The sequence below is a fragment of the Apteryx rowi genome, unplaced genomic scaffold, assembly GCF_003343035.1.
Source record: "Apteryx rowi isolate R43461 unplaced genomic scaffold, aptRow1 scaffold_29, whole genome shotgun sequence".
Lineage (NCBI taxonomy): Eukaryota > Metazoa > Chordata > Aves > Apterygiformes > Apterygidae > Apteryx > Apteryx rowi.
In genome coordinates this window covers 762,706-784,881 of record NW_020449307.1, presented here as the reverse complement: position 1 = coordinate 784,881, position 22,176 = coordinate 762,706, and the positions used below count along the sequence as shown (strand labels likewise).

At 41.9% G+C, this 22,176-nt stretch overlaps 1 protein-coding gene across 1 annotated transcript in view; it reads left to right on the top strand.

The window, feature by feature from the left end:
- The first annotated feature begins 21,977 nt into the window (after window positions 1–21,977).
- PAXIP1 (PAX interacting protein 1) overlaps window positions 21,978–22,176 on the top strand; it is a 41,715-nt gene continuing 41,516 nt past the window's right edge. The window contains exon 1 of the mRNA XM_026069260.1: window positions 21,978–22,094. Coding sequence (XP_025925045.1) covers window positions 22,008–22,094 — 87 coding nt within the window. The 5' untranslated portion in view covers window positions 21,978–22,007. The remainder of the gene's footprint in view (window positions 22,095–22,176) is intronic.

Genomic DNA, 22,176 nt, shown 5'->3' with positions numbered 1-22,176 from the left:
GGCGAGGCAGCGCCGGCAGCGGTGCCGCGGCGCCTTGCGGGCAGCGGCGCCCCGGCTTTGTTTGTGCCGGCGGCGCCGCGCGGCTCCTTTTCCCCGTCGTGGCGGATTCTTCTGCAAAGGCGAAAAGTTAACGGCAGCGTAGAATTGCGCCCGGGTTCCTCTAAAAATGCCCTAGTGAGGTGCCGTGAGAATTTTAAGCTCCCGTGTGCTGGAGTGCGTATCTGGCAAACCGTAGTCTCGGTTATGCTGTGCGTGCGTGTGATGTGGCAGGGGGTTATTTCTCTGAGAACTTCCACTCTTACATTTCCTAACTTGCTAGCAGCTAGCTGGCCTTTTAGTAAAAATAATCTGTTGGCTATTGTTATTAACTCCTGTTCGAGCATTTTACCTGCTTCTTTTATCACGCTACTTGTGATTACAAGTGGGATCCTGGGCCTCGCAGTGGAAGGCAAAATATAAACCCACCAAGCAGCTTTCCACATGCACTAGCTCCGTGCAAGGATACAAGCCAGCTCCAGCCTGCAAGCCTTGCAACAGCATTCCCGCAGGGCTGTACCTGCACTGGCAYTCAGCTTCTCCAGATGGTCCCATGCTAACATAGCGTCCAAAGAGCTTTTGGCTGTCACCTGGAGTGAGCATATGACTGCAAGGAGCCAGCATTCGCTCCCACAACGCTCAGWCTGCAACGCAGGTCAGCTCCGGGTGGGAAGTGCATAAATATTAAGACATGGTGATGAGGACGTTTGCTGGTGTAGGGCACTTTCGGAGAGTTGGGAAGAACATACAAATGAAGCAGATGTTCTGGGGAGCAGCAGATGTGTTCTGTGCTCCTGGTACTATGGAGGGTAAAACCAAATGGCAGCTTTCTAGAGTTTCTTTCAAATCCCTCTGAACTTCATAATGAAAAACAACAAAGTAACTATTAGCAAGGACTAATTAAAGGAGATTTTTGATAGCACTGCTTCTCCGTGCTACCGTGTGAAACACAAGGGGCATATACAAAAAAAGGTTCAGGAATTTTTGTTGGTGGAGGGAGTTGGGCCCTTACGGTCACTTTTTGGCTACGTCTGTACTAGTAGACTAAACAGAGCCAGGGCACAGGCTCTGCTGCATATCTACCCCCCATTTAGCCCATTCCTTGGCACTGCCAGGTAGCAGCCTCACAGGCAGTCCTTAGGCATGGTTTGGGGGACAGTATGGGCCCAGACCTGTGCTCACTAAAACATAGGAACGAGGCCTCCCTGTTTGGGTGGGAAAACCCATATAGACTCGTGCTGTGCAGTGACGTTTGTCCTCAGCACCAGAGAACAGGACCTGGTCCATTGTATTTACTAGAAAAGATAGAGTCTTTGAGATTGTAACATATTTCAGAAGTATGCTGTCATCTTTTTAGGGCGAGATCATTATTTTATCATTTATACACATGAATACTTACAGTTTTTGAATGGGTAGTCTTTACACTTACAATTCAAAGGACAAAGGGGTTTTGCATGCTTTCATAAAGCCGCCTGATTTAAAATTCCTAGTCTGTAAGGTGCCAGACATCCTTGATTATCATTCAATTGATCATAACAGTTAGCAGTTCCTAGGACTTAGGGTTTTTTGTTGCATGGGCCCTTCCTGGAGAGTCRTATGAAGCCCAAAATTAACAGAATTAACTACAGACTACGGAATATGTGCTTCTAGGAAGATATTAGTTCTTCTGCTTTAGCAAGAAGCACATCAAAATACTTTTAAAAGAAAATGGAAATAAAATGTATTAAATCTGAAGAAGTAAAACTAGATTATGATCTAATCATATTTTCATTATCTTACCGGACTTCTGAAAATTTATATTAGCAGATTCTGGAGTTGAATGGCTCCACTGAGTACTAATTGGAAATAGAAAGTGTAAGCAAATACCTGTATAGCACCCCAGTACAAGACGTTGACACACTGCAGCAAATCCAGCGAAAGGCCACTAAAGTGATTAGGGGACTGGAGCATGTGACATGTAAGAAGCAGCTGAGAGAACTGGGCTTTTCAATCTTAAGCAAGAAAAAGCTAAGGGGGGAATCTTATTGCTGTCTTCAGATAGCTAATGGGAAAGTGTAGAGAAGGTGGAGGCAAACCCTGCTTAGAGGTGCACAGCGATAGGACAAGATGCAATGGACACAGTGAGAGCGGTCAAACGCTGAAACAGGGGCCCAGAGAAGCTATGAAATCTCCATCCTTGGAGATACTCAAAATTTAGTTGGACAAGGCTGGGAGCAACCTGATCTAACTTTGAAGCTGGCCTTTCTTTAGGGTTGGACTAGGTGGTCTCCAGGGGTCCCTTCCAATCTAAATCATTCTGTGACTTTGTGTTTCTGTAATCTTTAAGTGAGCTCTTTGAATGCACCATATTTTGGAGGTGAACAAATGTGAAAGACAAAATCCTGTTTACATTCACACATTAGTAAGCCCATTGATTTCATCAGGATTGTTGATATTCATAAAGTGAGYGAAAYGTTGGAATTTGTGGCAATTTGGTGATGTTTATGGAATGGTCACATCTACGAAACTCTCTAGGGAAAGGATCTACATTACAAAGTCAGGATTATCCCACATCCTCATTGATGGTGCCAGAGGCATTAAAAGTGACACCACCTTCCTAGATTTAACAGGGTTCCTTCCAACAGAGACCATTAAATGCTGCTCCTTACTAAGTACCATTTACTGGAGGTACCTTTCTATTCAAAATATCCCTCAGTAGCTGGTTGCTGGAGGCTGGGAGGGAATTCCCCAGGCACAATCACTGCAGTTCCACTTCCTATTTTCACCTCCAAGTAATGCCTATAGCTTGCTGGTGGGGACAGGTCTGAATGGACTTTTAATAYGAATCAGTATGCAGATCTTTTGAACCCCTTTACGTATAACTGGTAGAAAAGTGTAAGGAGATAGCAAAAGAGATGTTTTTGCTAAGCATACTTACTCAATAAAAGAGAATTAAGTCTACAGGATAGGTAGAACTGCCAGGTTAAATGGGCATTAAAGGAACACATAGGTTCACTATAAATATATACACCAACCCAGAAAGCTCTGCTCAGTTGTCAGCCGGACTGCTCAATAAGTATTTATCGTATCAATGCAATTACTAAAACTCAGGTAATCACCACTTAAGTTTCATATTACATTCATCAACTCCAGCTGCCGCTTCTTACATCTAGACAAGCTTTTTGAACACGCACACTGCCAGCTCCTTTCTTATTACAACAAATTGTTCAAATACAGACGCGCTTGTAATGCACGGCAGGACAAACCATGAGGTTGTTCTCACACCCTCAGAGGYCATCTACATATCTGATTCTCGCTCTCATCTCTCCAAGAACAAGCCAAGACAGGCAATACCTGCATTGTGGTTGATTCTCATGATGCCCCACTTGTGGCTTGGTTTGAATTTCAGTATCCTGTGGTGTTAGAAATATAATTCTGGGAGGGGAGAGGAAGAATGCTAACCCTCCATTTTCATGGACATGTAACCATTTTAAGAAACTTTAATCTCTTCATCTAATTAATTTTATAAAACATTTCCCAGGTCTGGGATGGTATCTCCAGTTGGGAAGAAGATTGGGTGATTGCCTCCCTCTCCTTGGTGGAGTAGTCCATGAATTCGAGCATTTACATGGGACACAGGAAATCAAAGTTCAAAGCATCCCAATTTAGGCTATATGCTTGAATCATGATGTCCCATGTCCCATATGAGTGTCTTAATTACGAAGTGGCTGGCTATTCTGAATAGCTCTCTCTCAGGTCYCTTCTACTGAAGCTGTTTAATAATTGCATATTTACTGGAGCATGGACTTACCCTAGGATTTCTAACATCCCAATCAAGTGCCACAGCAACAGAAGGATGGAATCGGTCTTTCTCTCCCAGCAACTTGTAATTACTTATTGCAAAATGGAGCAATTCCTTCTGACTGAGAAGYGGATCCTGCACTTTGGTAGCAGGACACGCAGCAGGACTGTGGGAGTACTCCAGGGCAGGAACAAGACCCGAGTGCTCCACATCCCCAGCAAGTGCCCTCACAATTGACCCATTTGCCAAACTGGGCTCTCTTGCTCCAGATCCTTATGAGGAACTTTGAAATGTCTCTCTGTTTGCCCTGAAGCAGAAATGGAAACAAAAAATTGAAATCCTGTTGTTGTTTTATTTGTATGGCAGGAAAACCATTCCTCATCCAGCCTCTAATGCCAGGTCTAACTGGGTTTAGGGCATGCAAGCCTTCATTTAGGAATTGTCACTGTTGTATGAATTCAGTGACATAACTAAAGTATTGTTTAATTTCTGCAATAGAAACAAGGCAGAACAAAGGCTGTTTAACAGAGCAGCCTATTTGCATAGTCTTGCGCAGAGCATAGTCCTCTCTTGTGTAGACTCCCTAGTAAATCTCTTTCCTCCCAGTCCTTGTGTCTCTTGAATTTGGCCACAATTTATTACACAGCCAACCTAAAGGGAGGATGGACTGCCAAACAGTACCTTGTGTTATTGTGCATGTCTCAGTAAATGGACTGTCAGGAGTGTTTATCTATCTTCCTGCCTAATGTGAATTAACTCCTGCTGGAATTAGCCYGTATTTTTTGCGTAGCAAAAACCACATTCATGATCAGAGGAACAGATGGAACATAACTTCATAAAGTATTACAGGCAACTCCCACATCATTCATTGCTGCAGTTAAAGTTGCACTCTGTGTAAATAAATGAAATATAAATAATTTTATAACCTCTTTTGTACCTTAAGGGACAACATTAATCATCTGTGTAATTCCAGGAGAGTCAGCAGAGTTATGCTAGGCATCATATTAGCTTTTAGTCAAAGGTGCTTTGCAGTGAGTAGTTATGACAGTAATGCAATAACTTGGAACCTGCCTCGGGGGTACTGCCCTCATAAGGTGTACACAGTTTTCATTTATTATTCTGGTYGTAGCAAATACTTAACACATATATCCACCTGCAGCTGTAATCTTCTTTATCTGTGGTCAGTCCCTGAAAAGTATGCCTTCTGTGACTCTGATGGACTTAGTCTCTGTAGGTTGTTGCAGATCACAGTGGAAAAGTATCCTTATTTCTGGTCTTTAAAAAAGTTAAAAAATGTCAAAATATATTGTGCTTCTGGGGGTACATAGTATCCTGCAGTTCTGTCAATCTTCTAGAATAGCAGGCATATAAAAAAATAATAAATTGTGTATGGAAGAGTAGGTAACTCCAACTTAATACATGAGCTTTGGCAATCAAAGCTGCCAGTGCAAACTATCRGGAATCTGCCAGGGAGACAGATGGCATGATGACAGAAAATGGATGGATCTCTAAAACTCAATTATCATTTCAGTTCAGCCCCTTTTTCCTTATGCCAAGTTGTGGAAGAGATTTGTTTATCTTGAGCTTTATGCGTTTTGGCAGACAATTTGCATAGGTGTGAAGCTGTAGGAAAGATTGTGATAGTGTTAGGCTGAACACGGGCTTTTCTGTTGTGTGTTGTTTTCCTGGCTRCCATTCTGCTTCATTGCAGGTTATAGGATTCTGAACCTTTATTTACATAAAACCTTTCATAGTCTGGATATGTTCTTTCAGAACTCAGGGAAAAAAAGTTTTAAGATCCATTTACCCTAATAAGGACAGAAATCTTTCTAAATAGTTTTCCGTCCTGCAGTTCTTCARCTTTTTTCCTACATCTCCTTCCTTCCCTTTCTGTATCCACCTGCCCCTCCAAATATATTCTGCGGACCTCTAAAGCTAGGGAGGTGCTTCTCAGGGTAATTAGCAGAATGTTTCCTGGGAAGAAGAGGTATTGCAGGGATTAGTATGGGGGATGTAGCTAGGAGATGGCTGGGACACAGTCAGTGTCAAGGGCTGGGGTAAAAGTGGGAAAGCTCTGTCAGAGAAGGGGAAGGCAGGGCAGAAAGCAGGAGCAGAAGGAGCCCAAGGTCTCCAAGAGTCATAGATCTGAGCCGCTGTCTTTCAACTTCTTGAGCAAAGCTGCAGAATGGGAGAAAACCACAGTGCTGAGAGGGAGCGCTTTGGCACAAAGTGGCTTGCGGCATCTATGGGCTGTGTTACATACCCTGCWCGCTCCCAGCGCTGTACCCATCCTGCTCCCTTCGGCTCCTCAGCAGTAGGTTCACCATGCCCATGTCAACAGGGGTCTGTTCCTCAGTTTGAATAACTTATCTCCAAGCCACAATTAGGGTTCGAGATTAGTTTTGTTATTGTAACRAGGTGGCAATGCGAGCGAAAATGAAACCACTGAGGTCAGCTCCCATAGAGATGATCTCTTCAGTGGGAGATTCTTTTCTCTTCTTCCACCCCACTAGCTTCATTTCTTTATGTGCTGTCTCCTTTCCCCGGAGGTTTCTGAAACAGCTACAGAGACATCTCTACAGTGTACCTGCCAATGAAAGATTGGCATAGTCGATTGTACAACTTTCTCAGCTTGGGTTTTGCTCATGAGTGAGTGTAGCACATCCATATTCACACGCTGTTTCCTTCCAGCTGTGGAAGGTTTTCTTCCCTCCTTGGTTATTAGGCAGATCTCTACACGTCCCTGTCCCTGCCTGCCTAGGCTGTGCAGATCAGCAAAACTGCTGTTAATTTAAGCAAGGTGAGATTCTCAGTATTTTCAAGCCATGCAACATGGCAGGCTTTCCACCTGCACAAATCTCATTAGAGAATATGGGAAAGCTGTGGGCTTTTACTTATTTATTTCATCTCCATGTTATTTAAGCAACTGAGAGCCTCATACAAATGAGAGGTATTATTTGAAAGCTAGAAAAAAATCAAATGGTAGGATATGGCCATGTGGGTTTTTTCCTGCAACAAAAATGAGTCTGCTCACATGCCTTTGCAAGAAAAGGGTTTGCAAACATCTCCTGTAGGCTGACAAAAAGCTTGCCTCTTGATCAGAGGCAAAAGTCAGCAAACTTACTCCCAGCTATATGAATAGGGACAGCAGTTTTTAAAGGACCCAAAACATCCTTTCTGTCACAGAATTTGACAGGATTGTGTTAAAAATATTTTATTTTGGTKCCTTCTCCTTCAGCAGGCACCTGATCAAGCAATGTCTTCCTGTTACATCTATGAAATTCTCTGAACCCATGGGATGAAAGCAGTTGTATAAATGTGTGTGTCTATTTTTCGCAAGGATTTTTATCAGTAGTATCATTATTTTTGACAACTAGTATTCACTACTTTGACAGCAAAATGTTGTCAGACTTTTTTTTTTAATTGTCTAGCAATGCATTTTATTATAAAATAGCTGGTTTTTTTTTCTGCCTGCTACGCCTAGAGTCAGGGTTGGTATACTGTAACTCAGAAGTGGCCAGCCTGAGCTGCAGGGTCACTAGYGGCTCCTGTTCAGCTCCAGCTTGGGGGCATGGCGTGTGACAGCARCAATGTGCATGTGCAGAAGCTGGTGGGGGAAAACCAACCCTGCAAAGGCAGCTGTGACTAGCATCTCTGAGCTRCCTTGAATACAGCCACCAGACTCCAAGGGAGCTGCTGGCACCGGCTGCCCATGTTTCCCCTTCTTTACGGAGCTTCCCACCCCGTCCACATTTCTTCCAGTGCTTCCAAGTAAAGGGAACGTGCCTTGTAATTCTTGTCCCTGTGGAGATTTCAGTATGTGACTTGAAAGCCGAGGGATCTGGCTTGTTAAAGCTGATGGCTTCCTCAGTCCACTGAAGGCATGCTTTTCCTGCCTGTACATACCACAGGCCACAGGTCCCTCTTCTGTGGTCACCTTTACTTTGAGGTTTAGACTGCAGCACAGCAGGTCTGAACTCAGCTGAACCAAAAAGGTGACTTCCCTATCAGAATTTCATGAGTAAAATTAGTCTAAATCTTCCACTTTGATACCACTGAATTCTTTCAGGGTCTCTTCTGAGCATACTTCATGGGGTGTCTTCCATTAACAGAAGATATTATTCATCTGCACTTTAAAAGCCGGGCCTTGTGGAAACAAAGAAATCTGGCTATGTTTTTTAAAAGGACTTCTCATCAGACCTGATGCATCTTCAGAGCTTCCTGGAGAGACTGCCAGTGTCTGCAGACAGTGGCAGAGACTGCCACTTTAATATATCCTAATGCCTCTCTTTTCTTCTATGCTTTATTGAACACTAAAATAGTTAACAAGGTCTTTTAAAACATCACCRCTAGCAGCTGACTTGGCAGTAGGGTTATGAATGCCATTTTGTAATCAYAGCCAACCACTGATTAGAGAAATGTCAAAAAACACCACTTAGCATTTTGACGCTTTAAAGCCCTTCATGCAGCRTTCACCCATACTATATCTCATATCCCCCAGCTTTGACTCCTGGCGCTATATTCAATCTTGCAGAATTGCCCACATACACGTGCTCCCCATCCCTCCTGTTCTGGCYGCACTGCAGCGAGTCTGGCTGCAGGTCATCCTTCTTATGCCGTTGGCCTCTCTGTGGCATGGCCACAGCTTCACGGAGTCCGTAAGGGGACTAGGGCTTGACACGGCTGTGAGGAGGAGGCACAAAGACACGCGGTCCTTGCCATGGTGCATGTTCTCCCCTTTTAGGAGACTTTCTTGCAGCCTTTCTGGTTTTATGAGAGCTGTGGCTCTAAGAAAACATTGGGATGTCCTTGCCCCAGATAATCCCTCCTGCCCAGTGCGGGCCATGCCCATTAAACACCGCATTACAGCACCAGCTTAATGACAASAGAATTACAAAAGGCCACACCATGGGTTGTAGAGAACCACAAGGAGTTCATTAAGGTGCATCTAACAAACAATTCCTGATACACATCCAGCTGGAATATTTTGCACAGGTGAAGTTTAGTGCGAAGGTTTGGATTAAGTAAACAGAGTTAACCATTGTGACATGCCACTAGAGGGGCATCGGGGTTCTTTCGGATTCTGGRGTTAGTTGTACTGAACTCGAGAGATCATCGTTTGTCAAGTATAAGAATTTATTAGAGCTAGGTGGTTCTAYCCATATGACAGACGCTGGACAACACTAAACAATCAGCACCAGCCAATCTACAAGTATAACAAAGCTAAAAAGTATAGCAAAGCTAGAAGTATAACTGAACTAAAAATAGAAYACACATATCAGAGCTGTATGGTTAAGCCATGGATGCACGGTACAATGACCGTTCTCGGATGCATGGTACAATGACTGTTCTCGCCCTTTCCTTGTCCTTATGGGCCAACCCTCCGGTATAGTTTTCCCTGGAYTGTTCTCACCAGGCTCAAGCTGCACCAAGACGATTCAGGTTCTGCCTGGCAGTTGGCATCAGGGGTGTCCCCGCTGATGGGTGGGTTGTCAGGTTCACAGGCCAGCTGATGGTGAGTCCGAGTCCACACCAGAAGTATGTGGCTTACTTGCTTTTATCATTCCCAGGCTTAGTTTGTTATCCAATCAAACAGTGCCAGACCACGGTTACACAACAGAACCAGTGGCCTCAGCCGATAACAATATGGTCAACAATATGGTCAACAGGGTGGTCAACAGATAACAGTATGCATAGTCAACAGATAACCGTAGAGATGTTCAGCAAATAACCCAGAGCAAAGTTCTAGATGCTTACAGTGTGAGTCTGCGGTGTCACTTCTCTTTTGCTGACTAGGTTCGCTCAGCATTCCTGGGGTCATCGGAGGGCTAGGGCAACCCTACAGTGTGGTGACTCTGGCCGTGGTGCACCCGAGGTTCCTAAACTCTTGGGGAGCACCCCAGAGCAACCCCCTCTTTTATGGGCTGCACCATCCTGAGTCCCACGCTTGCCTGTGTGGCGCCTATCAACCATCAATATGTCTAGTTTTATTATAAAAATTTATGGCAGCTGTTTTCTGTGAGCAGTAAAGTAGATAAGGTATTTCCCTAAGCAATCTCTGGATCTGGATGCATCTCCTTCATTTGTTTCAGAGAGGATTATTTTTTTGAAATGTAGCAAGATATTTTTATATAACTAAAATATGTAAAACATAGTTATCTAAAATCTCTGGACTGCTTAGGATATCTCAGAAAGACATCCCTATCTGAATCAAGCTTTCTTTTCTTTATCTGAGTAATTATATTCTTATAGTAGCTTTTATATCCTTTATCCTTTTAGAGTCAAGAGAGAAGAGGGTGAGTTTTTGCTGTACAAAAGCAAAAACCAGAATAGGAATATGCACACAAAACCAATGAGAATATGATAATCCCTTGATATTCAGCAACTGGATTTTCTATGATTATCTGACTCGACTCTCAGAATGTAGGAGAGCCATGTGGTAGCTGGGCTTTTTTTGGAGAGAGTGGATCATCATGTATCCTGTGATATATATAAATATTTGCATGGATTAGATCCCGGTTTGGTGATTTTTGCCATTTAATTGTTRTACACATTGTATAAATCATAAATTATAAGCACATAAATATAAAGCATAAGATGTGTAGAGTGCTACAACTAGATGATGTATATGTTAGGAATTGGAACATATTCAGTAGATCACTTTTTACATGGACTTATTTCAGGAATGTATTCAAGACAGTGTGTTTAACTTTGAAAATCAAAATAAGCAGGGTGTAAGTGTATGCTTGAAGTTAGGAATGTGATTTTGGAACATCCTTGAATCAGAGAGAAAGCTTGGGAAAATTGTCAYAGAATATAGGAGGCAAATATCTTATACTGTAGAGAAATATACCTATGGAAATCTCCCTTCCCTTTTAGGAAAAAAGAGTAGAAATGTATCAAATTCTCTGAGTATGAGTGCAAGCAACACCAAGGAAAATAATATACTACAYATTTTGAATGAGTTAAATCAATTGACAGCTATCCAGCCACAGAGAAAAAAACATAATTTTGACTGTGAGCATCAAAATTGTTTTGCCTAATAGTTAAACATCGGTAAGCATCAGTGTGTCTAATAAAATGCAGATCTCATTATCTGTTTGTTATATGCATCATGAGATAACTGTTCAAGTTGAAAAGTATAAAAATTTGATTTAATTCACTGATATTTTGGATACAACAGGGTCAGGCTGGCCTTATAACAAATAACAGCTTGGGGCAAATGGAAGGGAGTGTAATTGAAGATAAGGCTTTAGCAACAGGAGTGGAAAAYGTAATAGAATTCAAGGATACATTAAACAAATGGATCGTGGCCTTCACACTGTAATCACCTAGGTGTGCCATCAGGCAAACAGCAAATGTAATTGACACCCCGAAGGAAGATCATTACAGCGGTGGTGCTTTCTGCCTCATGCCACAATTTCTTCCATTTGCAACACCAAGAATTCAGACTTGGGAAGTCCTGGGACCCCAAGGCTGCTCTAGTTTATATAGGGAACTTAGCAAGCTCTAAATAAACCCAGAATTTTTATTCAGTGGCTTCTTTACAGGTTAAACGTTTATCTGTGGGTGTCTACCCCAGTGTCATAGATTAAATTGACCAACATTGTCAWAAATATATTCATCTTAGCTCATGTCTCCTTCAAAAGCCTTAGTCAAGAAGGAGGAAGCACATTTGAGGGCTAAGAAATTCAGGCTCTAGTATGCCAAAATCTGAAAGAAGTCCCAAAATAAAAAAGCAACAGCTTCTTATTAGGCTGATTTCCTGGGGAGGTTCGATGTGGTCACATTTTCTTGTGCATAGTATAACAAGTTGTCCCTTTTCCCCAATTTTGGGACAGTTTCAACCATGTCTGACTGTGYTGTAGAGACATCAGGAATATTGTAGAGGTGAAAGACCTTATTAAGCACTGAAGGAGAGCCATATTGTGAATTTAATCCTTATTTGCCCTTAGCCAGTTCACAGAGGAACTGGACCTTGAGACACAAACAGGTTGTAGGTTTTYTTGGTTGAGAGAATTGTTGTTCATGCTGAGGGAGTTTCAGCATATCACAGAGCATGTCTTTCAAGTAGCCAGGACATTTAGGGATTTATAGAACCTTTATTTCCCTGAAAGGCTTCTGGGAACAAAAAAGAGAGTTAGAGCCAGGACTGGCCTGAGAGGATAAACTATGGCAGCAGTAGTGCTGTGTGTAGCTCTAATGAGTGAAATCTTGACAGTGAGACCTATTTCCTTGGACCTCAACTCCTGGTTACTACTAAGTAGTTAAGATAATTAAAACAGACTTAGTCTAGATACCTAATCAATAATTCTAATTTTTTGAATTGAGGAGTGGCAGACAATTAAGGACTTAAGTAGCAAATGAGTTACTTCATGATGTTTTCTGCTTGGCATACTAAAAAGGCAGAGAATTATAGATATCAATCTCTAATTAATTAAGCTAGCTCCAAGGACATGTTAAAATTATTGATCAACTAAGGGCAGCAGTGGATTCTTCATCTCTTGATGTCTTCAGATCAAGATTCTATATCTTTTAGGAAGTTCCACTTTAACAGCATCTCAAGAGATTCAGCTCAGAGCAAGAGTATTGTGGATGAAATTTAAGGGCACATTATAAGACAGGCTGACAAGAAGATCTGCTGGTCTGTTCTGGCCTACAGACTATGTGAATGTGTAATTTTGTTCTAACCATAATTGTTACCAGAATACCATCAGAACATATTTTTCAAGACTGTTTGTTTAAGTTCTTCATTCCCTTTGAAAATATACATGAGAAAGGAAAATCATGTTCCTTCCATGGACAAAGAAAATGATAATCCAACCCAGCAACATTAACTGCTTGTTTGTGTAGTACAGCAATGAACATGGCCTGCTATCCTCTCAAGACTGCAACCACAAATACATGGCATATGTGATCATCTACTCTGTTTATAACATATTATAGGCAGATAAATAGGCATACCTCTGTGTGTATGCTTAAGCACGTTTAGGCCCCAGTGTCTTTCGGACACCCAGAAAATACTGCTTTATGTTTCAGCATTTGGGAAGGCCAGAAAGTAGAAATGTGCCTCAAGACCAAGGCTGTTTTTTAGAGAGAAACGATGCAGTGATAAGATTCTGCAACCTGTGACACATCTAAAAAGTTAATCTAAGTGAGCCTTGTGGCCTTAGACTCCATACGTTTGAGCAACTGCACTGAAGACGATGGAGTTGTGGTGAATTTGCACTAGTAGATGTCAGTCAGGGAAAGCTTCCTGGCAGAAATATTCTTCTTTGGTTTTAGCAGCAGCATTAAGACCCTATGTATGGGTTACGTGTGAATTTCTCTGGTAGTGCAAGCTGCCAGAGAGGCTTATGTAGCGGCTGCCTGCTGTCTCCCACTCCATGAACCCTGGGTCACTGCCTGCATTGTGCTAGCATCAGGAGGTTAACTGAGCCAGGGAAATGACCTACTGAAAAATGACCATTTTTGGTAGGCTTTTTCAGTAAGATGAGTATGGGTCACCATCAAGGCATGGAAACTTGTGTCAGTGCAGAAAAAGAGGCAGAAATGAGTAGCCAGGATCAAAGGAGGTCTTGGGGCTGTGTGTGAGACTGCAGGCTAGCTGCAGTCAACTCCCCTTCCAGCCCCAGCAGCACAGGCCCCTCCCTCATGCCACTTCAGGCCTCAGGTAAATCCAGACTAAACCAGCAGAGGAATAGTTTTCTGCCAGTTTGGCTCACTGTTGGTCAGAGGAGAGTCACAGCCCGTTCAAGAGAAGCAACAGGAGTCTGGCAAAAAAAGTGTGCCAAGGAAAGGAGAGAGCAAAACTGGCCCTKTTCTGAGCAGCAGTGAGCCACTAGAGCACCATAGCTGTAATGCGATACCACATCCACAGGCAAGTGTCTYCTGTCCTTCCTCTTTTCAGATGAGTAAAACAAACATTTAGCTTACTGGACAACAGGTGGAAAGAAAGTGATATGATATAAAGGTTTTATCAGCATGAATTTAGGATTTCACTTTACTCACAAATGCAAAGCCATAAATGAATAATGGTCATCATCTCAAATAAATCATCAGATTCACTTTTCATATTGTTCTGTAACGACACAGAACAATGTGCATGTTCTGAGTCTGTCCCATACTCTGGAATTCCACCAACTTCAATTGCCTTTTTCTGTATTTATGTATGAATAATGTAAAAATAAATACAAGTGTTAGCATCATTTGAATCACATAATAAAGTCTTGGCACAAACAATGCCAAGTTTATTTCTTTCTGGAGAAACTCATTTCGTGACTCCAGGTTTCATTAACTTTTTCAAGTCTGCATGAATGAAAGCTCAAGCTTAAAGGAAAAATTACATTTTCATTGTCTGGCTGATACTAATTTATCCAGATGCAAAGCCTGTAAATGACACAGATCTTGACACAACAACAAAGAGGTGTTATAGAGATAATTACCTGCCACTTTCACAAACATTCTTTCTCAAACCTTTCATAATATACAGAAATCCTCAGGTACATTAGTAGGAGCAGAAGCAAAGATTTCTACTGAGATGAGAAGAATGCAGCCTATAAATTATAGCATGACATTGTATTTGTGGCAAATTATCTGTTCTTACTCATTGGGAGGACTTGCAGTCGTCTTTCTGGTGCATTATGATCAGGTGCAGAACTCAATAAGAAAATAATAGGACATAATTTTTATATATACATATATACACACACACACATAGGGATATGATTTTTGTTAGTCTGAGGGAAAGACGGAAAGAATCAGCCTCACTTAGAGCATATTAGATATATTAGATTTAGGTTAGGTACTAGGGAAGACTTCCTAACCATAGGGAAGTTTCACGACACTAGAGCAAGTTATCAGGAAGGTTATGTAGCCCTTATTACTAGATGTTTAAAGGAGAGGGATTAACTAGGGGTTCATCATCCCCTCTCCCCATCCATGCGGTTGCTGCTATCAGTCCTATGTTTGAAGACTGTAATTTTGAAGAGCCCTGCACCATTCTGCATACTCAGCTCTCTTATTACCTAAAACCTACTCTGCAGCCCTCCCAGTAGACCTCAAGCAAGCCCTGTAATAGCGTGACACTGTGTTACACTTGTTGAAGGAGAGACAAAAATTCCCACAGCTGGTTTTGATCTTAGAGCAGGAGTGGCTTTAGACAAGTGTAACTAGTGCAATTACACTGCATACCATCCCTCTAGCATTGCTATATGTTGATAAAGGCATACCCAGCTGCAGCTTAGGGCTGTTTTTTATCCTTGCAGTGTGACAAAAAACATCTCACTCACCTTTCCCTGTGGACTAACATGCCAGACACATTCCTTACCAGGTAATAGAAAGAAGTATATTGCTTCCTTTAATATTAAATCTCACTTCTGATAAAAAAATGCCCTTATATTAGATGTGTTAATGAAAGCATTCTCACCCCCACCCATTTATGCACTGTTATAGAAAGGTATACATTGTTAGTTGACATTTGCAAATCATTTGGTAGCTATTATATTCAAAAGAAAACTGTCAAACAAATGACAAGGCATTCTCAGTGCAGCTCTGGAACTGGAAGAGAATTGAAAATGAAAACATCGGTTTCAAATGAGCCTTTTAGGATTCAGTGTTGCAGTACAGATAAAAAGAAAGTTTTTAATTATAAATCCTGTTTGCCTTTGCAAGTAGTCCCACTGAAGGAAAGAGAAGATACACACAGACATTTCAAGCTGAAATATATCCCTCTATGTACGTTTTGCATATTTTGGTTCAGATTACAAAATCAGATTCTTACTCACATTAAGAAATTGGTATGGTGATAAGGTAGGAAGCATACCTTCTGTGATGCTCAACAACTTTCCAGACACATTGAAACAAACTTCAGCTTTCTCCAAAAATTAGGGTACGTTGTGAAGATATATTTTATTGGAAAAATAACACCAAGAGAACCAGCTGCTACCACATGAGTATGTATTATTAACAGAGGGCCGGAAAAAACTTCTGCTCACTGGAGTAAAACAAATATACACTTTAAAAGTTCTGAATTTAATTAACTGCAAGAAAAAAAAATCAAATTGTTGTTTTCTCACAACCAGTTATGCCTAAATAGGATACTGTAGATGCACATGAATTTTTCATATAATCATTTGTGCACACAAATAAGGCATTTATGTAAGCAAAGATGAATGTTCTGCACAAATTTTGTCAACTCAGTGCACTTTCATAATGTGCAGGTGGTGCCCATTGCAAAGTAAACATCAGTTTGCAGTTTTTCTACAAACATGACCATAAACTTCTATGTACTGAACTCTCATAGTTAAGATACATCACATACTGTGTTTGATGTGTTTCTAGTACAGATAACGTGCTGTTCAGATCAGCGTGGACTATGGAGATGTGCACAATTTCTATACAGTCTATTCACTATGGTAACTAAGCCCAGAAATGAGCTCATATTTAGGCATAACTGATCTCTGTGAATGGTTGCACCCATGCAATTACATCGTTGTGGCTGTTTCCGAGCAAAGACTCTACTTAAAGACGGTGTCCAGTCTTGGGTGTTTTTTTGTGTAGATGACGGTTCTGCCATGTGCTTAGCATCTCCACTAGAATTAAATTCCTCTGAACTAGTCTCATCCTGTGTGTCGTGCTCAGACCTGTGTGCATCCAGCAGGCTTGACAGAGAAGCACACCACCACATGACTGAGCATCTCGTATTATGTGATGGGCACAAGTCCAGGGATCTGACAGGGACAGGCTGCAAACCTGCGTGAAAGAGGAGGCAAAGAAGCATGTGCCTTCAGAAAAAAATGGCAGCTACACCTGTGACTGTCAGCACGATGAATACATATTAAAGCTAGATGTAGGTGGGCACCTTGCTCTGTACCTTGCTGTGACTAAACAGTGGGACCAGCCCACCAGTTTGACTTCTTCTGYGTGCTGACCTTCTAGCAGAATCTAGAATTAATTTATGGCACACACACAGGGGATATTTTCTATGTTCAATAACAAGCTTTTTCAATCCAGTTTTCTGTTCTTATGGATCATAAACTAGATCACACACACGATGCAGAAATTGGAGTTACTCATTTTTGTTAGAAATAGTCTAATTGCTAGAAATTAAATAACTTGTTGACAGATGACTCATCACATACATACAGAAGTAAAAGATAGGCTTAATTACCCTGCATATTTAGAAGCTAATTACAGGGAAGAATTATACATTTTTACTCATGCGAATAGTCCTGTGAGTGGTCATCTTGAAGCCAACAAAACTGTGGAAAAAAAATAAGATACTTCTATGTAAGAAGATTAATATCACTGCTGATACCCAATAGCCACTCTAAGTGATGAAAAGTCCAAAATTCAGATATGCAAAATTACTTCTGCGGGGCCGCTAAACCTTTTAGGTGTCTAAACGTCTACCAGGAAAGCTTTCTATATGTCTGTTGCTGTGCATTGTCCTATGGCATGTGCACATGCTTGGACTGCGCTGCCCAGCTAGTTGCCTACCTGACAGCTACTTGAGCTCACACGAGGCAGTAAAAAGCAACTTCAGAGCGGTAAGTTTTAAACCACTCTGGCCTTTTGCAAAGCAAGTGCACGTCCAAAGCCTACAGGCACTGCCTCATTGAGATTGCAATATCTAAGTCTTTCTTTTTGGCCTGGTCTCTAATCCATCCTCAGCAGAAGTAGACATAATCTGACCTACAACTTTATAGGACGGGATCTGTGCAAGAGGTTTAACTATCAGAATGAAACATGAAGCTAGATTTGTTGAATAACTTTCAAGTCTTCAACCGCTTTGGCAGAAATATTGATACCAAATAAGCCTACAACAAAGCAAAATAACTGGCTGGGTGGAGGTAGGTAGAAATAATTCTTTTGTTATTAAAGTGATTTTGAGGGAAGTAGAAGGAATGTGTAAAGTTTAGTTAGTGAAAGAAGGATACCAAGTTTTTCTTTCTTACGGAAGTATATTTTTAACAGTGCATTTTGATTAGAGTTCATTAGCTTCTGCTGCTTTACTCTTAATTTGCAATACTCTACATAAAAAATGAGATAAAAAACTGTAAAAGATCCCATAGAAATTTCAGTCTGTTTAAAACATTTTGAAATCATCGATCATTTAAATCATTAAATCATACATATATATGTAATTTTAGTGAATACAGTTTAAATAACTTCTAGAACATTACACATATCTGTATGTAAAGTATGTATACATATATATTCCATCTTTAGGAGAACTTCACAGGGTCTACTATGACTGTTGTCTTGGAAATGGATTCACACAATGCTGTAAATTAGCTCTCCAGAAGTCTGTTAAGCCAGAGAAACTAATGTGTGAAATTAAAAAAAAAAGAAGAAGTTCTGACAGAGTATTAAATAGTGGTTTTTTTTAATGTATGTCATATGATGTCTACTTCTTTTTAACCATTAAGCAACAATGTGCTGTCTCCTACGTTAAAGCTGGCACAAATATTCTGAAACTGGTAGCATGATTCTGCCCCTCAGAAAAAGAGCAGTTCTCAGACTTCTTTGGGAAAAACTTACTTTGCTAGTTTAGAAAGGAGAAATTCAAATTAGTGATATAGAAGACTGGAAAGCTGATTCTTTAGAAAAATAATAGAACCTGTACCCTCTTATGCTTTAAGTTTGATGGTATTCAAAGATTTATTATAAGCATAAAAGCCAATTGACACTGCAAAATAGCATGCCAAGAGGTATGCTGCTACACTAGTCAAAAGCTGTGAGTCCAATTTGAGTGATTAATGCTAAGTATTTGCTTATGGAAGTGGAAGCAGCAAACACATACATTTAGTGTTTTGATTATAGAACCCTATCATTTTAGGGGAAAAACCTTTTATTTCTGTTTCTTACAACTTGAGGAGAAAATTTTCCTCATTCTGAATATGCTGGGTGTYTTTTTCAAATATACCAATTGTTATTCGGAAAGAGTCACAGTAGAAAAAATATATATTACATTTTGGGAGAAATTCTGTTTACTGCATGACAATGTTCTGTTTTAAAATTTGTTTTCTTTTGAGATTGAAGTTATAAAACAGATTTCTTTTTGCAAGGCTGTTTTAGTGAATTCTTAAATTCTCTGTTTACATTGCATTAGACTTCCATACTTTAGATGGAATTAAACCTTGTTCTTGGATTTTTTTTATCATAATTGGTCAAAAAGTACAATTCTGGTTAAGATTGGCACCTTATTAACAAGTATCTTTTTGCTGAAAACTGCTTTTGCAATGGATTTCAATGATTTAAATGTGCAGTGCTCTGACCTTGCATAGCTAACATCTGATATTTTGTAGAATACTGTCAAATTAATGGGATTTTAAATACCAAATTTATCTCATTCTTCTGATTTGAATAGCTGACTAAACAGAAGATCAAAGAAGCCCAACCTGATGCCTCAATAGCACAATTTGAACTGAAGGTTTGAGAAAGGGCATTATTATTAAAAATCATGTTCAAAGTGCTGGTGGTTTGCACTATGGTTCTTTGTCAGTATAAACATAGTGACTGATTTGAAATATTTGTAATCTTCGTGTTGTGCAAAGAACTAAAAATAATGTGCATATGGTAAGCCCAAGGGATAGAAAGGCTAGGGGAAATATTTACAGTAGCAAAGAAAATAGACTGAAGAGAGGAATCAAGAGGACATATAACTTTGTTTTTTTAGGGTGGAGTGGGAATATGCAATGACATATCAAATTAGATATAAGGAAAGTACTCATGGGAGGAGGGACAATTTAGCAATCACATTTGAGAAAGAAGATGAAGGCAAGTAATGAATGACACCATGAAGAGAAAAGAATACATAGAGGAAAAATTGGAACAGAGAACAGAAACCTGAGAGACACTGATATTTATGAAAGAAGTGAGAACAACCAGTGCTGGAAAATACAGATGATTACAGAGACACTGGAATCCAAAAGGAAAGAAAACTCAGCAAGCAGTAGTATTAATGATATCCAGATAGTTTGAGAAGAATAAGGAAAATATTTTACATTAAGTGCGTGAAGATTTTGGTGAAAGTAGTTCTAATTTAGTGGGAATAAGCCAAAATGGATCAAAAATGGAGTTGAAGAGAGTGGAAGTTATGTAACGTGAAAGTAGAGGCTGGACTTGGGAGGCCTGGACAGGGGCTATAGAGGAAGCGTTTTTCAAACAGTACAGGAACATACTTGGGGTAGAAGAAAATGATCTAAACAAGAGTGACTCATTAGGAAAGACAGAAAGTGAGATAAGAATGTGAATAATTGGATGGAGGGGATAAACTGAGGTTCAAAAGCAGATGGTATTTCTAGTTTTTTTCTGTACTGACTATGAAAGAGAGTGTCATGTAAGAGTTTAATGGCTTTTTACCTCAGTTTTCACTAAAAAAAAGTAAAATGTAATCAAGGGGCTCATACAATAAAACCTACAACCAAGAGGTAAGATCTCTTTCTGGAACAGGAAAGAACAGGTTAGAACAGATACTGATAAGTTAGGTATTTCCTGCTTAGCTGGAGCAGAAGAAATGTAGTGTCTTCATTGAAAATGGAGGAAAAGGAAGTCAGGAATTTGTATACTGTCAACTTTACTTTATATCCAAGAAAAATATTGCATAAATAATAAACTGTTTGCAAACAGATGATTAGCCTCCACCAGGTATTTTTCAAGAACAAAAGTTCAATAAATCTAATTTTCTCCTGGGGAAGTGTAGATAGGAGACAAAAAATAGGTGTCCTGTATTTTTATTTCAGCCTTTTGATGCCATCTCCGTAACATTGCTCTGAAGTTTGGCAGGGAAACATTGTTTCCATAAGACTAATATGAGGGGTCCAAACTCCTTCGGAAAGGACAGTGAGAACAGGGCAGGATTTACCTGACAATACCCAGATGTTTAAAATACATTGGCAAATCAGGGTCTAAAAGTGCTTATTTTTCTCTCTTGACCGTAAAGGGAATTTAAGGTGATTATTTCAGTTTTCTGAGCAGTTTTCTGGAGTTAGGTAAGATGAATCCCCCTCTAGGCTTCAATGGTTTACTGTATTCTTGTAGAAGAAGTTTTGAGTAGGCTTTGAAGGGAAAGTGTCTGGTTTTGGTAGTAGTCAATAGTTTCATTAATGAGTTGGGTGCTGGAATACATAGTATGCCTATTAAATTTGCACAGGGCTCCCAGCTGGGAGGAGTAAAAATATTTTAGGACAGGATTGAATTTTGGAAGGCTCTTGACACATTGAAGAAATGGTTTGAAAACRGATAGTGTGCAGAATGTAATAATATGTGTACAGTGCGTGCAGTATATTGTCACAGCTTGCAATGGGTTAGTCATAAGCTGTTGCTTGATTTCCCCTGAAGAACAGAGATGAAAGCCCGGTATCATGAGGAAAACGGGAGTTACACAAGTACTCTTCGCTGTCACCAGGGTTTTGGAAAGGAGGAGCGCGCTCCAGTGTGGCCCTCCGAGCCACGCAAGGCCTAGCGCAGGGACCGGGGCGCTGTGGTGCCGGGTGCCGAGCAGACGTCGCCAGGGGGGAAGGAGTTTGAGGCCGCCGTTTAACGGTGGGAACGGGCCGCCCCCCGGCGCCGCCCGCCGCCACTTCCCGCCCGAGCGCTGTGAGGGCCGCGAGGGGTCGGGGGGGGCGGGGCGGCGCGGAGGGCGGGTAACGGTCCCCAGGGGCGTCGGGGGCGGGGCCCGAGCTCGGGGGCGGGGCCCGAGGGCGGAGCGCTCCCTTCTCCCCTTTCCCCCTCCTTCGCCTGTTTGCTAATGGGCGGGTCCGGGAATCCCCGCTGCCCGCCTCTGTCGTGCGGGGCGAGTCCATTGCGTTCCGTGCGGGGGGAGCTGCGGACCCGGATGCTGGCTCCTGGTCCGGTTCGGAAAGCGGGGCAGGAGTGGAGATAGTGTCCGTGGAAGAGGAGCAGGCGTAGTCTTGCCGCAGCCGGGGTGGCTGATCGGGCGGGGGGAGCCGCTTTGTCCGGGCGGCTCTCCCCTCCCCCGTCCTCCCCCCCTGCGTCCCGGCGGGGGATGGTGTGTCCCGCAGCGCGCGCCTTGCTCGCGCGGTTCGGCGCCTCGGCGGGGGGAGGGGACGGGAGACCCGGGCCCCGGCGGCCCTCCACAGTGAGCGCGGGGGATATTGGGGAGGGGCCGAAGGGGGGGGGGCGCGCGCGCGCGGCGGTGCGGGCGGCGGCCTCGGCCGGGACCATGTCGGCGGACGAGGAGGAGCTGAAAGTCCCCGAGGAGATGTTCAAAGATGTCAAGTTCTTCGCGGTGGGAGACATCGACCCCAAGGTACCGGGTCACCCTCTCCCCCACTCCGCCCCCCCCTCGGGGGGGGCTGCGTGGGCTCTTCCAGCTCTTCTCCCCCCGCCGC